This window comes from Trachurus trachurus, assembly GCF_905171665.1.
Source record: "Trachurus trachurus genome assembly, chromosome: 4".
In the NCBI taxonomy this organism is placed as follows: Eukaryota; Metazoa; Chordata; class Actinopteri; order Carangiformes; family Carangidae; genus Trachurus; species Trachurus trachurus.
Genome location: NC_139898.1, coordinates 23,459,879 through 23,475,221, shown reverse-complemented (window position 1 = coordinate 23,475,221; position 15,343 = coordinate 23,459,879). Strand labels below are relative to the sequence as shown.

At 43.7% G+C, this 15,343-nt stretch overlaps 1 protein-coding gene across 2 annotated transcripts in view; it reads left to right on the top strand.

Annotated features, from left to right (window-relative positions):
• dennd1b (DENN/MADD domain containing 1B) overlaps positions 1-15,343 on the top strand; it is a 103,310-nt gene that overhangs the window by 28,779 nt on the left and 59,188 nt on the right. For both annotated transcript variants that reach the window (XM_083969463.1, XM_083969462.1), the window contains exons 4-5: positions 11,563-11,612; positions 12,749-12,868. In XM_083969463.1, coding sequence (XP_083825589.1) covers positions 11,563-11,612; positions 12,749-12,868 — 170 coding nt within the window. The remainder of the gene's footprint in view (positions 1-11,562; positions 11,613-12,748; positions 12,869-15,343) is intronic.

Sequence of the window (15,343 nt, the reverse complement as noted above, 5' to 3'; positions counted from 1 at the left end):
TATGGCGTCAGTCACCGAGGAAGAAAGAGCGCATCACCACTTGGAAACAGGTTGTCCCTGTCAAACCATCGGAGCTCATATTTACTGTATCAGATGCCAGACTCACCCAAACCACATACCGCTGTTGCCAACAGAGTTATCACACATATAACGATGTGGCTCAATTTGCATGCATTTTTCCTCAGTTACACCCCCCCCCCCCTCCCCTTCCTCATGCATGCATGGCACAACCGGCAGCCACCAGCAAACAGACAGAGAGAGAAGCAAGGGCAGAACAAATAGGGTGTTGTGTAAAAAGGAGAGAGAGGGAGAGGCAGAGGAGGGTGCAGCGATGACCTAACCCTCTCTCTGCTAGACTCCATGTACATCTGTCAATGAGATGTCCACTGCCAAATGTTTAGGAGCCGGTGTTGCACTGCTGCTCCCCTGCTGAGCTTCAATGTATACATTCTTTGTGTGTGTTTGTGTGTGTGTGTGAGTGTGTGACGCCATGTGTTAGAGGCAGGCCCACATCAGGGTTCATACAGTCGAGCTAAGCCCAGTGGGAGCTGAAAGCTTAAAGAAGGAAATCCCCCCCGGCTGCTTCGCAAACACACACACACATACACACGTGTGCATGCGCTCTCTCTCTCTCCCTCTCTCTCTCCCTCTCTCTCTCCCTCTCCTCCTGGCACTTCATTAATGAAGCCCATGCTTGTATGTTTGGGGCATATGCAGCTCTCTTGGCCCAACACTACAAGTGTGTTGTGTGTGTGTATGTTGTGTGTGTGTGCGTGTGTGTGTTAGGGAGTGAGACATCTCCCCCTATCACATGGTAATATATTCAGTGGAAGATCTCGGCAGAGGCATAATACTGCCGCTCTCCCCTGTCTGAGCCCATCTGTGATATGTAGAAAGGACATCAGCAGGACAGGGTATTAGCACTGGAATAATGCACACTGTTATTGTTGACGCCACATACTTATTCTCCATGCAATATGCCCCCTCACCCCATAACATAAATACATCCAATGAATGTGGAAAAAAGGAAGTGCAATACACTGGATGGCATGTACAGTATACTACCCTCGAGTCGTGGTATGTAATGTTGGAAGCGACTCATTAACAGCTGATAGGAGAGGGACATCGGAGGATTACGCAAATTATTATCATCCTACATGTGCGTTAAAGGGGAAGAGGCAAAAAAGAATTGGAGCATTTGAACCCCCCGCTGTTAAACTTAGGTAAAGTCAACACTGCTGGTAAATGCAGTGGATTCTGGGCAGTTAATTTCACTGTGACATTTCCTATCAAGAGGGACAGACACAAGGTGTTGAAGCCAGTGGAAACCTGTGCTGTTAAGTGGATCACAGGAGACCAAAGCTGCGGCCTTCATTTTGTCCTTGGTTTAGGCGTCTGTGAAGTCCTTAAGGATCCACGAGTACAGATTTGAAAATGACAACTATTTCCAGCATACAGTGTTTTTTTTTGTGTAGCTGTAGAGGTGGCACATACAGATATGAATATAAGAACACATATACCTGTCAGGTGTTGTCATATGCTTGAGGAGGCCAGAAGATCAATCAACCACCTTCTACACGTCTTGCAGAGAGGCTCTGGTAACAGGGGGCTGTTGTTAACTAAAATAACCTCCCTCACCAGAGACACCCTGCATCAGAGGGGGTCACTGGGAACAGAAACTTGTTGAGGGGTTTAAAAAAAAAAAAGAAATCCAGGAAGACAAAACTCCCTCTTCCCCCCCGTCTCCCTCTCCTATCAGTCTGGGCAGAGCGAGAATGTGAAAATGTAACGCCCCCGTGTCAATTTGAAAGTGAACCTCATCGGCTCATGTGCCCCTCCACCTCACTCCACCACCACCACCACCAACCCCCCCTCTCCATCTTCCCCCTCTCAAGCAGCTCTGTTGCTTTGGTCCGGCTCTGAAGGCCGTTCTTATTACCGGCACAGAGCGCAGGTCAGAATGGCAAGCCGGCAGCATACTATTAAAGCCTAATGAAAGGAATCTCTGCAGGGTCTGAGGTCTGCAGCGGCCAGAGGAGGCTGTGCCTCTGCCCATTGTTCTTCTGCTTCTCTCCTCACTATTCTGTAGTTTTTTTTTTCATCCCATCTCTAAATCTGGCTTCTCTTCTCTCCCCTGTTTCTGTCTGTCACTGTCTTTGTCCCTCTCACTGATTTTCTGTCCTTTCTTTTGTCTTGTTCTCTCTCTTACCCTGCATTTTTTTTTTACTCTGTGTGTTTCACATGATATTTTCACTTTTATAGAGAGAGCTGCCCTTAAAATGCAAGGTATATGTAAAATGTAGGGTATGAAGGTTAAAGATTCCCTCCCTACTGCTGTTGTTATCGCATGATAAGAGGAACTATGCAGGATTTGTAGCTTAACTATGCTACTTTTTTAAGTATATATTTTTTTGGGCTTTTTCGCCTTTATTTGACAGTACATAGTGAGATAGACAGGAAAGGGGGAGGCAGAGAGAGGGGGAATGACATGCAGGAAAGGTCTGCCCGACGCGGGATTCGAACCGGGGACGCCTGCGTTGAGGACTGTAGCCTCTACATGGGGCGGCCGCCTTAACCATTGCACCACGCACCGCCCCGAACTATGCTACATTTTTACCTTAATTAAACCACTTTGGAGTAATTGTGATGGTTTAATAAATGGCTTAATTGTTAAAATGGAGAATGGAGGCCTTCCACGTGCGTGTCACTTATTGCGTCTCTAGGTTGAAATTTAAACCAACCTTGCAAGATCGGGGCTGCCGCCACGGTGTCCCACCTCTTGTCTCTGCACACCGTGACACAAACGCGCCCCGTCTCTTGTTTATGACAGTTTAAACTACACAAATATACACATCATAACATCATTTATGATATATAATGTTATCTGCCGCTCTATTGATTGATTTCTCACTGGCTTTGTTGTAAACAAATGCACGTGACCGGGAGGAGGGTTAGCAAAACAGTGGAAAAGCAACCGGACTTACATAGTTCCCCTTTAAATGTTCACCCTTATGGTCCTAGTTGACACATTATAGTCATCTATGCAGGCATCACTCTGGTGTTAATGAATTATAAAATGAATTCAGGATCTTGATCCCCACTGTAGAAGAAGAAGCTCAGAGGTTAGGTTCACCTGCCCGGACACGGACACATATATCGACTTCAGGGAGTAAATCCACTCTGTAAATTTCCTATCAACAGCAGAGCAGGAAGTGTGACATATAGTGCATGAGCTGCCATACTCTCTGAAAATGAATTTGCATTGTCAAAATGTGGTTTACTGTGATGTGCATGCCTTTTAATGGTCCAGCGGGTTTTCACTTATATGACTTATGCAACACACTGTGGCTGCAATTATTTCATGAGGATAGAAACATAATATTATTGTTCAGGAAGATATAGTATGCTGGGAAACATTATTGGATGCAGTAGTTGCAGATATAGATTGTTTGATACTTACGGCACTGGATTAATATGCTGTAGTCTATAACATGACAGGAGATTAATCTCTTGGGCCTTTTTTCCATATTTATTGGTTAGTTGAACATATAAAAGACACAAGCATGGAAACTGATTGATGATTTATCTTTGTTTGCCTCAGCGGAACAAAAACTGCTCGTCATGTCACAACCAATGTTACTTTTATTTTAGGATTCGCAATATCAATGGTGTTTTTATTTTTATTTTTTATTTCATTGCAGACGCTCTATTATAGACTTAAATATTCAAATTCCCTCAGGTTCAGGTTTAAGTTTGATGTCATTTCCACAAATACGCTTCACAAACAGGCATCTGAAATATCCATCCTCCTCATGGACCTCGGTGCAACGTAGAACAGACATAAAAACACCAGTCTCAAGGGTAACAGTGGGCACTTTTACATTAGCAGCTGAAATGTAAACAAGGACCAGTGTATTTCCTCCTCTTGTCGCAAACTTGACATGTTGTAGGAAGTTTTTGTCTTGAAATTTAGACGACTGAAGTTGCCACTGATGAGGTGCAGGTAGACTGCTATATTGTAACAGTGGTGAACTCTCTCAGCAGATAGTGAGGCCGGGACTTGACGATTGTAAACTCCACCAGTGGAAAACACACACACATATACACAGCATCTTCTATCTCTCCTCCATCTCACCCTCCTGTTTTTCTCCCTGCCTTCCCTCAATATCTCTCTCTCTCCATCCTCGTATATTTTTTTTCACACTCCTTCCTTCTTTCCCGTCCGTCTTGCTCATTCAAGAATCGCATCCAGTAACCTTTCGGTATCTGGTGCAGTTTGGAGGTCACTGAACAAGCAGGAAGTTGCTCAGGAAGTTTGCTGTTTACACTGTGTTATAGATCACACACCAACTCACTCCCTTTTTCCTGTTTAAGTGCATCAGTTCATCAACTGCTCGGTGCCAAAAAAAAAAATGCATCCGAGTCATTTCTCTGTGACTTTGTGTTTTTTATCCATTTTGAGCTTGGTTTTAATCCAGCCGTCTACCCAATCAAGGTTTCATACCATCATACATTTTTATTCTGCATTATTTATTTTATTCCCCTCTCATAACCAAGGCTCAGCTGTCCTTGTGCCTTTACACATTGCAAATGAATGCATATCCATGCAAATTCTTAAAAAAGAAAGGCTGAGAATTTGAATATTTTGCTTAAAGCTGCACCCAGGTCGACCCTGCCATTCGGCATTTGAAAGCAGTGTGTCTGTTTGAATACTGAGGATCTCTCTTTGTCATGTTCGCCAGAGGGGCTGGGTGAGCGAACCAGCACCGGCAGGATGGGCAGAGATCGGCTGGGTAGCTGCACACAGACAGACTAATTGGGAAAAGGGGGGCGAGTGGGGGGACGAGGGGTGTTGGTAAGGGTGAGGAAAAGGTGGGGTATGCAGGAAGGGGGGAATCTAAGATGACGACAGGGGGTTTAGGAGGGAGGTGAAAGAGGACGGAGGATGGGGTGGGGGGGGTGTGGAGGGAACGAGAGAGAGAGGCGAAGGAAGAGGGGAGGTGATGAAGAGGGCACAAGAGCGTGCGCGAGGAAGAGGTGAAGAAAGGGTGAGTGGAGACACTGTGGTTTCCAGCGCTGATGTGTTAGTAGCCCTGCTGACTATGTCATTATACTGTTGAAGCGCTGGCTGGATAACCAGGGTCCCTGCCTGCTGCTAACCACTGTAAGCCTTTACGCTGCTGGCTGACACATATGGATGAGATAGCTTTTGCACAAAACCGGCTTTCTTTGCAGTTATTAAACATTTCAAACAGTTAACTAGAACCTCAAAGTCTTAAAGCGCACCTTTGAATCAAACAGAGGAGGCGTCTGTGGAGGAAATATTCTCATATAGATGTCTAGTTGGAGAAAAAAATGCCCCGGGAAGTGTGACATTATTAATGTGCGGTATTTAAGTGAGCCACCCAGTACACAGCAATAAAAACTGCACCACGGTGTTGCCATTACGTTGGATCATGGTAATGATTTAATATAACTAAGAGGTAATGAATTTTAAACACGAGTTGTGAACAGGAACCAGCTGGACTGTTTCAAATGTGTTTTCTAACAAGGTGTATGAATCTCTGCAATCTTTAAACTCAGCTGTTATGTTAGCGTTTAACTGGTGTGTGTGTGTGTGTGTAGTAGGTGAAGGTGGATCCATATGGTGTCATTTTTCTGGTGCTTTCTCTTTCATAGTATAAAGAATACACAATGTCCAAACAAATACAGTTTATTTCATGGTTTCTATAATCATAGTAAAAAAAAGGAATTTTGAATGGTTGAAGGCTCATATACAACAGAAAACCACTGCCACCATGCAACTATTGATTAAAGTATGACGGTTGAGTCTTTATTCTATGTCACTCATGAAATGTTGTGTCTTTAATTTGATGTTGCAGAGATTGGAGTTCAAAGTTAACATTTCTGGAAAGGGTTTGTTCACCTCTAGAAAGAACAAAATCACCTGATGCCCTGGTCCTTTGATGACTTTTCTTTTTTTCACATTTTTTGGGCCTTTTGCTCCACAACTGATTGTAATTCACAGTTGAATAGTCATGGAGATGCACAGATGTGAGGCACTCTGTGTTGTGTTCGGTTTTAGCTGAACGCATTTTACTACCTTTCCAGCTTTAATTGATTTCCATTCATTTCCATCCGGTGTGTGTGTGTGTATATATATATATAAATGCATTAAAAAAAATCTACTTACAGCGACCTGAGTTGCTGTAATTCATTGCAGTGCACATCTTGTCCCCATTATTCTGAATGATGTTAAATCTGTGTGGTAATGCAGCGCTGGCTTTTCAAATACGTCTGCACTCATAATTGCATTACCAGGAAATAATAAATTAACTTTGACCAAAAAATATAAAAGCAGACATGATGTACATTGTGATGGATTATAGAGCGAAATATAAAACAGTACAGCGCGCTTTGAGAACAGCTGACAGTAATGTAAAGTACATGTGAATTGTAGTAATTGACTAACACATGCAAAAAAAACACTGATATAATCCTTTTTCAAAAGTCTGCTTCTAATATTGGTATACCAGTGGTACATTTACAAATTTGCCCGACACCAGCCTCCATTCCTCCTAAAACTACATCCTGTGTAGAGAGGGCTCTGGGGGCCCGGCTGCACTGAACTAGGTTGAGTTACACTGGGGTAGCTGGCTAGATTGATCTGGCTGCAGTAGCCAGGGGAATATAAAGCAGGGCAGGGGCTTAAAGTCTGAGTCCCCCCAGGGAGGAGTCCTCACTGCATGGGGAAGGGGCATGAACTGGGCTTTCTCTCTCCCTCCCTCCCTCTCTCCCTTCTTTCCTCCATCCTTCTGCTGTTCTGTATACATTGAATTTCTTCTCCACCCTCCCTCCCCTTCACTGTGACATTCACTCTTCCCAGTCTCTGTCCATCTATACCTCCATGTATTTCCCTCTTCTAATTTCCCTGTGTTTATTTTCTGTATCTTTAGCATTTTGCCATTTTTCCTCCATCCTCGTCCCATCCCTCCTTTCCTTTCATCCACATTTTCTCACCAGACTCTTCGATCTGTCGCCTCTACGTTTACAAGCACATGGGAAAATGAATATATTGCTCATATGAAGTTTACACCCAAAATTAAAAACCAGTTTATCCGTTTATAAAGGTCACTTTTTTTTTTAACTGGTCACCATCATTTTGTCCTTCTTTGTTATTTTTTTCCTATGATCTTAAAAGCTGCTTTTTCCCTTTATAGTGATGGTGAACGGCCAAGAGGGGAGGTGCGTGTGTATGTGTGTTAGAAACAGTCAAGCTGAGCCCACACAGTATGATCCATCACGTGTCAGATCCCCCCAGTGCCTGCCGTACAGTATACGCCTCAGCCATATATAGCTTAACCTGATACAATTACTTCTAAAAAGAACCGGGAATAAAAGTGAAGTTTAGGCCCTATTTCTTTTTTTTTAAGAGTAGAAAACCAAGAGTGTCGCCCCCTGTGCTGCTGCTGCTGCGAAGTTTGTTGCTCTCCCCTGCCGTATCATGCTATTCTGCTGGGGCATGGTGCAAAGCTGCACAGAGCTGCTGTGTGCTGTTGTAGTGTTGTGGTGCACTGATAGCAGGATCGTCCGCTGGGGGAACCAGGAGCATTCTGTCTCACTGAGTGATACCCCTGTCTCCACTCACGATAAACAGCACACACACACACACACACATACAGTACACTCACACATACACCAGTGTCTGCCAAGCCCAACCTAGCAGCAGATTCCTTCCTCGCCTCCCCTCCATCCCCCCCATCCCTCCTCACAAAGCTGCAAATATATTAGCTGCCTCTTTTTCTTTTGTCTTGGGAAAATGGCAAGCAGGGGGAGTACGTGTGTGTGTGTGTGTGTATGTGTGTGTATGTGTGTGTATGTGTGTGTATGTGTGTGTATGTGTGTGTGCGTGTGTGGTGGAGGTAGTGGGGTCCTTACAGTACTGTAAGAAACTGGGGAAGAACACCCCCATTGTGCCATTCCTGTTTAGATATCCCCACGGTATAGGGCCCAGTCATGGGGAGAGAGAGAGGGAGGCAGAAACAGTTAGCAGTAACACAGGTATTATGTGGGGGAATAGAAAACACACTGACAACTGAGGGAAAGAAAGATTGTGAGTTTCATATCACGCACACCACACACACACACACACACACACACACACACACACACACACACACACACACACACACACACACACACACACACACACACACACACACACACACACACACACACACACACACACACATGCACACCACACACAAGGTCTATATTATTTAGTTTGAACGGAAAGAGGTGTTGGAACAGTAACACTATGGAGCTCAGTATAAAGGGTTGATTCATTCAAATTACCAAAAAAAAAAGAAAACACATAGGCTCACTTACCTCAAGTGGTATATAGTCATGCGGATAGATTTGGTTTTTATTTGCCCAGATTTTGAGGTATCTATTTTTTTTTTTAAATATATATTTTGAGATATTAGTCTCTGTGGTCTGGTTTGTATATGGAACCACTTTCTGCCAGAGAAATTGACCCAATGAAAACTTTTGACAGTGAAGTCTGCGGATTAGCCGGAGTAATGGAGATCCCAGAAGGACATGCTACTAATAAAACACCATTTTTCACTTCTGTACTAGATTTAATTCTGTTTGACTTTTTTGTGTTGTGTTGTTAGGACTGAGGCAGGAATGATAGTCTCTAAAACTGAAGCTATCTGCAGGGTGAGATAGCACTTAGTAAGAACATTTAGTTTTTTCCTAAAATAGCTGAAATGACCTTTTGACACATTTACTGCCTGCTAAAATTAGTTTCAGTTTCTAAGTGACAGGGCTCCATCCCACGTTCGTAAAAGACGAGTTTTTGTAATCGCGATGCAAATATGAGATCGAATTCTTAGGAATTTGACTTTTTTCACATGGGCAAGTTCTTCGATGTGTTTTTATGTAATTTTGAAGTGATCATATGAAGCTTTTGGATAACATAATAAGTCTTTTTAAGATGCCACCTCAGGCTCTGATTAATTTTAATGACTATTTTCTACCATTTCTCCCCCCCAGTATTTGTGTCACATGGATCAGCTGTTCAGTCTCAGTAGATTCAAACTGTCTACAGGCCGTGTATCCCTGCTGATATGTATATACAGTATGTGCTTAGAATGTATATATATTTATATATGTATATATAAGCGTGTCTGCTTTTTCTGTGACACATGATACACACATAGAAACACATCACCCCCCATTGGTCCTGTACGAGATCAGAGTCTCTGCAGCCCCTCGACTGTCACTCACATTCAGATACCTGATGTGGGCGGGGCTGTGACAACTCTCAAATCTGGCAAGTCAAATGTTTTTATTTGTAGGGAAAGCGAGTGGCTGTGTGTGTGTGTGTGTGTGCGCGTATGTGTGCGTGTGTGTGTGTCTGTTTGGGTTTGTGTGCCATATGCAGTGCGCCAGGGAGGGCTCTCAGGAACATATTGGTGTGCGTACATAGTGGTTAATAATAGTAGCAAACGCATACAGCGATGGCAGCTCTGATGTGTGTGACAGCTTTACAGCCGCACACGCCAAGGCACAGTCACACACATCTACACACACACACACATCTACACGCACACACACATTAACACACGGGAGACACAGAGACCTCCTCTGCCACCAAGCCCTCCGTCTTTGTTGAGTTCTCAATTTTATCACAGATCCTCATAAGTAAAAACAACCGTTTCCCTCCCACCCACCCACCCAGCCACCCAGCCTCGCCTCCCGGCCCCTCCCCATACACTCCGTATGTGGGAACATACACACAAACATATAGCCGAGTCAAACTCAGCCACCCACACACACACACACACACAAACACACAAACACACATACACATACAAACACATACAAATGTACATGCTTAACCACCCTCTCACATTGAACGCACAAAGTCCTTGAAGCAGGCATCAACTCACATACATCATACACTCAAATGCACAAATACACATGACACTCACGCACAAACACACACACACACATATACCCTCACCCCCCACCCCCCACCCTGTCTCTCTCTGTCATAGCTCATTGTTGCTGTTGCTTGCTTGTCTGTTGCAATGGTAGCAAGTTTTGAGAGGGGAGGGGCATCGGGGAATCAGTGACTGCTCCCCACGGCGAGGTCTTAGCAACAGTCGGCAGCGGCAGCAGCAGACACCCAACCTGTCGTCCAGATCTGTCTCTGGGGGAGGGAGGGAGAGAGGGAGAGAGGGAGGGAGGGAGGGAGAGAGACGGTGGAGCAGCAGCAGCAGCAGCATCACTCTCAACTCGGACGTCTCCAGTCAGAAAGAAGAGACAGACCTTGGGCTCAGTGGCCGAGCTTGGCAGGCGAACGAAAGAGGAAGAGAGAGACCGAGAGAGAGGGAGAGAGAGAGAGGGAGGGAGGAAGAGGCCAGAGCCTGTAGCAGAGAGACACCCAGTCCCCAGGATTAGACTGTGAGTTTGGCAGAGCCTGGCCAGGACAGAGAGAGAGACAGAGAGAGAGAGGTAGCAGAAAGACAGACGGCAAAAAAAAAGAAAAAAAAAAGAGACCTGGTGGCTGCCTGGCGTCTATTCTGGGCCAGGTTAGCAGCCAGAGAGGAGAGGAGACGGAGCGACAGAGCGACAGAGAGACAGACAGACAGAGAGAGAGACAGAGAGAGAGACAGAGAGAGAGACAGGCAGAGAGAGCGGGGACCAGTGGCTCGGTGGCTGTGGCCGGTCTGGAGCGGCTCACCCATATGGTGCTCCGCTCTGTTCCTGCTCCCTGTCTAAATCCATATGCCGCTGGTGGAAAGGTGCCCCCCTGCCCCCCACCCCCCTGCCCCAGCTCCCCCTCCTCCCCCACCACCTCGCTTCAAGAGCATGCAGACCCTCGCCTACACTCCCCCCCCCCCTCCCCTCCTCCTCCTTCAACCCACAAGGGAAGTGTTGGGAGGTAAAGCCCTGAAGGCTCCCCCCCCCCCCCCCCCCTCCTCCCTTCATACCTCTTAACCCCTCAGAGCTGCTTAGCCCATTGTCACTACAATCTGCCACCATAGCCTTGGCGTTGTGTGCCCCCCCCCCCCCACCCCCCTCTCTTTCTCTCTCTCTCTTTTTCTCTTTCTTTCTCTCTCTCCCTTCATCTTTTCATCTCCTTTTGGCACCAGATAATCGATGAACTTATTAACTGCTAATTATTCAAGCTGTGGATCGAGGATCCCTCCCCATCCTTGAAGGAAAAAAAAAAAAAAAGGGGAGACGTTCCACTCTGTTCTGCCAAATGAAGTGGTTTATATTGCCCATTCATTTGGATTAAGTGCATTTAGGCTGCAGTGTTTGGGATGTGAAGTCTTTGTCAGATTGCTATCAGCAGTGTTTAACATTAATCCTCATTTTGTTTAGCCAGTTGATAGCACCCACTTAGTGGAAGCCCAGGAGATCTTTATATTGAAATACACAGTTATTGTTTTTCTTGTGATGTGTATTGTGTGTGTGTTTCTCTAAAACGGTGTGTCTCTCTCTCTCTCTCTCTCTCTTTCTCTCTCTGTTCTGGTTTCTCAGGAGGTCCTTCAGACGATACCAAAGTTCTGCTTTCCCTTTGACGTGGAAAGGTACGATTCCTCTCCTTCTCTGCTTCCGTGTTTTTTTTTCACACTGCGGCTCACTTTCTCTCTCACACACCACACACACACACACACACACACACACACACACTTACAGTATGAATATATGTACAGCTAGCTCTCCTTCCGCTGACACAAACACATACACATTTGAAAAAGGAAATGAGATAAGGTATACTAAGTGTGCGTTGTGCATCACATGAACTTTAATTACCCTCCCTCTTTGATATCACATCAGTCTCATATCTGTCAAAGTTTAATGATGAGTGTGTTTGTGATTGGAAGTCGCATTTCTGCTCTTAAACTTTTACAGAATACATACATACATATCTTTTGTGCATATGTTTTTAGGAAGAAAAAAAAAAACACAAAACAGCTGCAAAATATCCATAAAATAAAAAATAAAAAAAGATGAAGAATGCAATAAATAATATGGAGGACACATGTTAATGATGAGGTCATTAGTGACCAGCCCACTTGATATGTCATACACTGTTTACGAGTGCATGTGTGTGAAAGAATTCAGAGTATAAGGAAGTGTATGCGTAACACACACACTCGGTAACGCAGGTCCAGTCAGGCCACCGGCTCTCTGAAAAGTCACGGGTTCTTGTTTGCAGTATGGAAAATGACATGTTAAAATTCCCATTGTAAAGACAGAGAGAGAGAGCGAGAGAGAGAGGGAGAGAGAGAGAGAGAGCGAGAGAGAAAGAGAGAGAGGGATGGTGGAAGAGGAGGACTGAACGGTCTTTTACTGAAGCTGAGCTGCTGCCATCTAGTGGAGTAGGGATGCACTGGGTTTTGCTGGAATTTACATTGAGGTTAGAAAAGCGTTTTACAGTTTTTCAAGCAGCAGCCATACTGGAAATATGTGACATCAGATTTGGACCTTGACTAGAGATTTAGCTCATGGTGAGACTCGACTGTTAAAAAGAGTTCGTTTCTGATGTAGTTAAAGCAAAATGTGTTTCGAGAGATTCTATTTTAAATTTTACAAGATTTCCTAGATTTACATCAGCCTACTGTATTCTGTTGATTGTTCAGACTTGATGTGGTTTGGTCATTTTTGTTAAACTGTGTGTTTGTGTGTGTTTTGTGTGTTCCTTGTGTCTGCATGGTCCCAGGGTTTCCCAGAGTCAGGTGGGGCAGAACTTCACCTTTGTGCTGACGGACATCGACAGCAAACAGAGGTTTGGTTTCTGTCGACTCACTCAAGGCTGCCGGGTCTGCATATGTCTGCTCAGGTAACACACACACACACACACACACACACACACACACACACACACACACACGCTCATTCACAATCATTTAGTTTCACTGTAGTCATCATACACAGAATATTTTTCACAAGGACGACCATATTTGATGTTCATAAATTAGATAAATGCCAAAATAAAGTCATTTATATGTCCAAAATGTTATTAAGTATAAAGCTTTTTCTCATTTTACTCCCTGAATCAGAATCAAGGGAATGATTTGAAACAAGTCTTGTTCAAACACCAGTGTCTTTATTTACTCATTCAAATAACCAAGACTTGGTCTGTCCTGCCCTTTTTTGCAAATTATCTATGAATCACTGTCAGAACAAGGTTTTTTAAATATCTGCATTTATTTCTCAAGAGTGATGAAAAAAAATTAATTTACCAGATCTTAGAAGTGAAAACAGATTTTTTTAGACAACATTTTCATTCATTCTCACACTTCACACTGAGCTGCTCTATGCCAGAATAACAAATTTATATTCTCATCTGCCCACACAAATATGTTAGTGATGTGCCTATAATTATCCAAAAGTTTAGCAGTTTTTGATATTTCATAGGTGGATTTATCATATCACAGGATACATAAATGAGGACACCAAACCCAGGAAAATTGTATTTTCTTCACGTAATTACTCTCCAACAAAAGCTATTATCCTTTAATTCCCATGTAATTGTACGTTGACACAATGTTTTTACAGATGTAATTACCTTACCATTACAAAGCAGGAGCTCTCCAGTGCTAATCTCAGTTGACAGGCTTATGCACTTTGGACCAAACTGAGGAAAAATGTACAAAATAAATCCATTTTTAATGACTGTATTAAGCAGTTTAACAAACACCAAACTGGAAAAGGAACACAAAGCCTTTTCTTCATCCCACTGTAAAGCAGCACTCCTGTAAGTGCTGCTCTCGCCTCTGTATGTATGTGTGTGTGTGTGTGTGTCTGAATGTGTGTGTGTGTGTGTGGCTGTTGATGGACAGTCGTGGGTTTGTCGCTGCCCTGATGAGCTGCTGTGAAGAACAGTGTCCCTCCTCCCCACACCACCCACCCTTCCCGGCCAGCTTCCATGGCCTTTGTGTTTCTTTTCTCTCTCTCTTTCTCTCTCTCTCTTTTTCTCTCCCCCCCCTCTCTCTCTCCTTCTCTCTCTCTCTCTCTCTCTCTCTGTCTCTCTCTCTTCCTCCCTCTCTCTCTCTTTTCTCCTCGTTATTCGGCTACTGCCACGGTGCGACAGCAAAGACGCTTGGCCCATAATTATGCATGAAGCTTCGCTGCCAATTAGCAGAGGCTCCCCTGTCCCTCTCGCTGAGTTAGACATGCTAATTCATTTGACATATGATGTATAAAATTCATTATGCATTCTGAGTAGTTTGCATGGCTTACTTCGTTTATAATAAAATAACGTATAGAAAGTTTTTTTTAATTTGAAATTGTTTGTGTGCTACCCAGTTACATTTTCTTTCTTCTCTCTTCTTTATTTATTTATTTGTTTTTACCCTGATCTTTATCCTCTTCTTATCTTAAATATCCCCACTGTGGAGGGAAGGAATAAGTGAATTTTTAGATATCTCATTGAAGAAATGCAAGTAATGAGTAAATTAAATGTGTTGAAGGTTCTTGGTCAAAAGTTTATTCTAATTGTTTGTAATTATTTAAGCTGCCATCATTACAACCTATTAGTTATGCAGCCCCTATATTAAAGAAATTACAACAGATTCGCTCTGCTAAAAAATAAAAAATAAAAAGCGTAACCATAGAGGGACACCAGAAATACAGAATTTGTTAGTTGTTTATCTAAAGAATTATCTGTTCAAATTTGTCCCGTTAAAAGTAACAGCACCAAGGCCCAGGCGCACTAGTTTATATAATTTTTTATCTATCATTGGCCATGGATATAAAATAAAGGTAATTAAAACAGTTTGCGTCTGTGTGATTGTTGAAGTGCTGGGACCATAAAATTGTCACCTCTGCTTACGGGAGGAAGTGCCTTAATGAGTAGGACAGTTTTATGTGTACAGCCCTTTATAGTCTCATTGCTAAAGCCATGGTCAAAGGGCCAGGAAAAACGTCCAAGACACACACACACACACACACACACACACACACACACACACACACACACACACACACACACACACACACACACACACACGTGCGCATACACATAGACACACACACATACAACCAGAGAATTATAACTTGCTCTATTTTACACAGTTATTCTCCTGTCTTCTTGTTGTCTCTCACACTTTGAAGGATTTTCTGTTGAACATGTAATTCAGAGATGAAAAATATGAATTTGCTCAGTTTTATTAAAAAGGGCTGAAGCTCTAGGATGCATTTTAGGGACTGCATAGCTCCTGGTTAGTGGTCACTTATTAGGTTGCCGGAGGACACTTCCTCCCCTGTACTTAACCCTTGACCCGAGAAAGTAAAGGTGTAATGAAATCTTCCA